Source organism: Corticium candelabrum, unplaced genomic scaffold (assembly GCF_963422355.1).
Source record: "Corticium candelabrum unplaced genomic scaffold, ooCorCand1.1 SCAFFOLD_43, whole genome shotgun sequence".
Lineage (NCBI taxonomy): Eukaryota > Metazoa > Porifera > Homoscleromorpha > Homosclerophorida > Plakinidae > Corticium > Corticium candelabrum.
Window position 1 is genome coordinate 8,955 of NW_026912705.1, and position 2,056 is coordinate 11,010.

Genomic DNA, 2,056 nt, shown 5'->3' on the forward strand with positions numbered 1-2,056 from the left:
AACGAACACGCCTACCGACTACCCACACCGCCGTTCAGAACGGTCTCGAAATGGCAGCCGCCGACCACGAAGAACGCCGCCCTCGAGGCGTACGTAACGCGAACGAGACGAGCTCTGGCCGAATCTAGGCCGAGGCACAAGATCTTTCAGAATCTGGACGCGCCCGAACGCGCCGCCCTCGAGCGACTGAGCAGACGCACCGACGTCGTCATGAAGAAGGCGGACAAGGGTTCGATGATCGTCGTCGAGGACCGACGCGTGTACGTCGAAAACGGCCTCGGGCACGTGGACGACGCCCGTACGTACGAACGACTCGACAACGACCCAACACCGGCCATAACGAGCCGAATCAATCGAGCGATCTCGATCATAAACGAGCACGGTCTGCTCGACCGCGACACGCTCCGGCACTTGATCAAGACGCCGAGCCGCGTCAGAACACAACAGCTCTACTTTCTGAGCAAAGTACACAAGAACCCGGTGGCCTACCGACCGATAGTATCCGGAAGCTCGGGGCCCACGGAGGCCATATCCCAGTACATCGACCATCTACTCAAGCCGATAGTACTCGAACAGAACAGTTACATACGGGACTCGGGTGATTTCATCCGTACACTCGAGAGCACACGAATCGAACCCGACGCCACACTGGTCACCATCGACGTCACGTCGCTCTACACCAACATACCCCAAGACGAGGGCATTCGCGCATGCGTCGACATGCTAGGACGACACTACGGCCACGACCCGGCTCTCGCCCGCATCGTAGAGGTCTTTCTACACCACATACTCGCCGACAACGTGTTCGCCTTCGACGGTAAGATCTACCGACAACGCTTCGGCGTCGCAATGGGTACGCGAGTCGCGCCCACGCTCGCCAACCTATTCATGGCGCGACTCGAGGATCGCTTCATCGAAGGCGAACCGATCAAACCGCGCCTCTGGAAGCGCTTCATCGACGACATATTCGTCGTGTGGGAGGACACCGACGCCCACCTGGACGCCATGTTGGCGAGACTCGACCGGACACACCCGACGATCAAATTCACACACGCCAAGAGCGACACGGAAGCGATCTTTCTCAACGTACACGCCTACAAGGGCGACCGCTTCCGCGCCACGGGCGGCATACTGGACACCAAGACACACTTCAAACAGACAAACCGCTTCCAGTACCTCGACTACGCTTCGTGCCACACCGCGGCCACGAAGCGAGCCGTCGTGACGGGCGAAGCGAATCGCTTTCTCCGATCGACGTCGGATCCGATCGAGTACGATCGAATCCTGACGGACCACAGACGCAGACTCGCCCGCAGAGGCTACCCGAGTAGACAGACGGATAGCCTACTCGCACGACTACCGCACACACGACGCACCCCTCCCGCCGCCGCCGTCGTCGGCGCGACCCGGGAGGGATGCGAGACACGACGGCTACGACAACGAGACGGACAGAGACGAGAACAGACTCGACCGAAACGAAAGCGCAAACGCAATCGTGCCGGCGTCGTCGTCGTGGACGGCGACGGCGACGGTGCCGACGTCCACGAGGACGACGAGGACGAAAACAGATCGATACTCGTTACGACCCACTCACCGTGGTTTCCCGACACCGGCGAAATCGTACGCACGGAGTGGCAGACGATGCTCTCGCAGGACGCGGGACTCCGACACACACTCGGTCGAGAACCGACGATCGCCTACAAGAGAGCAAAGAACATTAGAGACCACATCACCAGTGCCCGTCTGAAAGACGTTACCGTAGAGACCGAAAAGACGGACGTATACGACGACTAACAGACTTCTCCGACAACTTCTCCTCCCACGCTGGAGACACGTCTCGCGACCGAGATCGACACCACACTCCGCTCGTACGGTACGAATACCGACAGTGGCTCGGCGATGCCCCAGAGCCCTAAAAAAGACACACGTAAACACGTACTCAAAAAAAGAGTCAATACCACACTACCACACCACCACACACACGGACAGAAAGGGATCGATACACCGGACACGGATGGACGATCACCACCTAACGACCGGACGACCGACATCGACA

The 2,056-nt window shown here is 59.2% G+C and overlaps 1 protein-coding gene across 1 annotated transcript; it reads left to right on the top strand.

Annotated features, from left to right (window-relative positions):
* Positions 1-210: 210 nt before the first annotated feature.
* On the top strand, positions 211-1,794 carry LOC134197959 (uncharacterized). The gene has a single exon (XM_062667313.1). It carries the CDS (start codon positions 211-213, stop codon positions 1,792-1,794), a length of 1,584 nt encoding a protein of 527 aa, XP_062523297.1.
* Positions 1,795-2,056: the final 262 nt, after the last annotated feature.

Excerpts from the sequence above, each read along its gene's own strand:
- LOC134197959 (XM_062667313.1), top strand. The coding sequence starts at position 211 with ATGAAGAAGGCGGACAAGGGTTCGATGATCGTCGTCGAGGACCGACGC.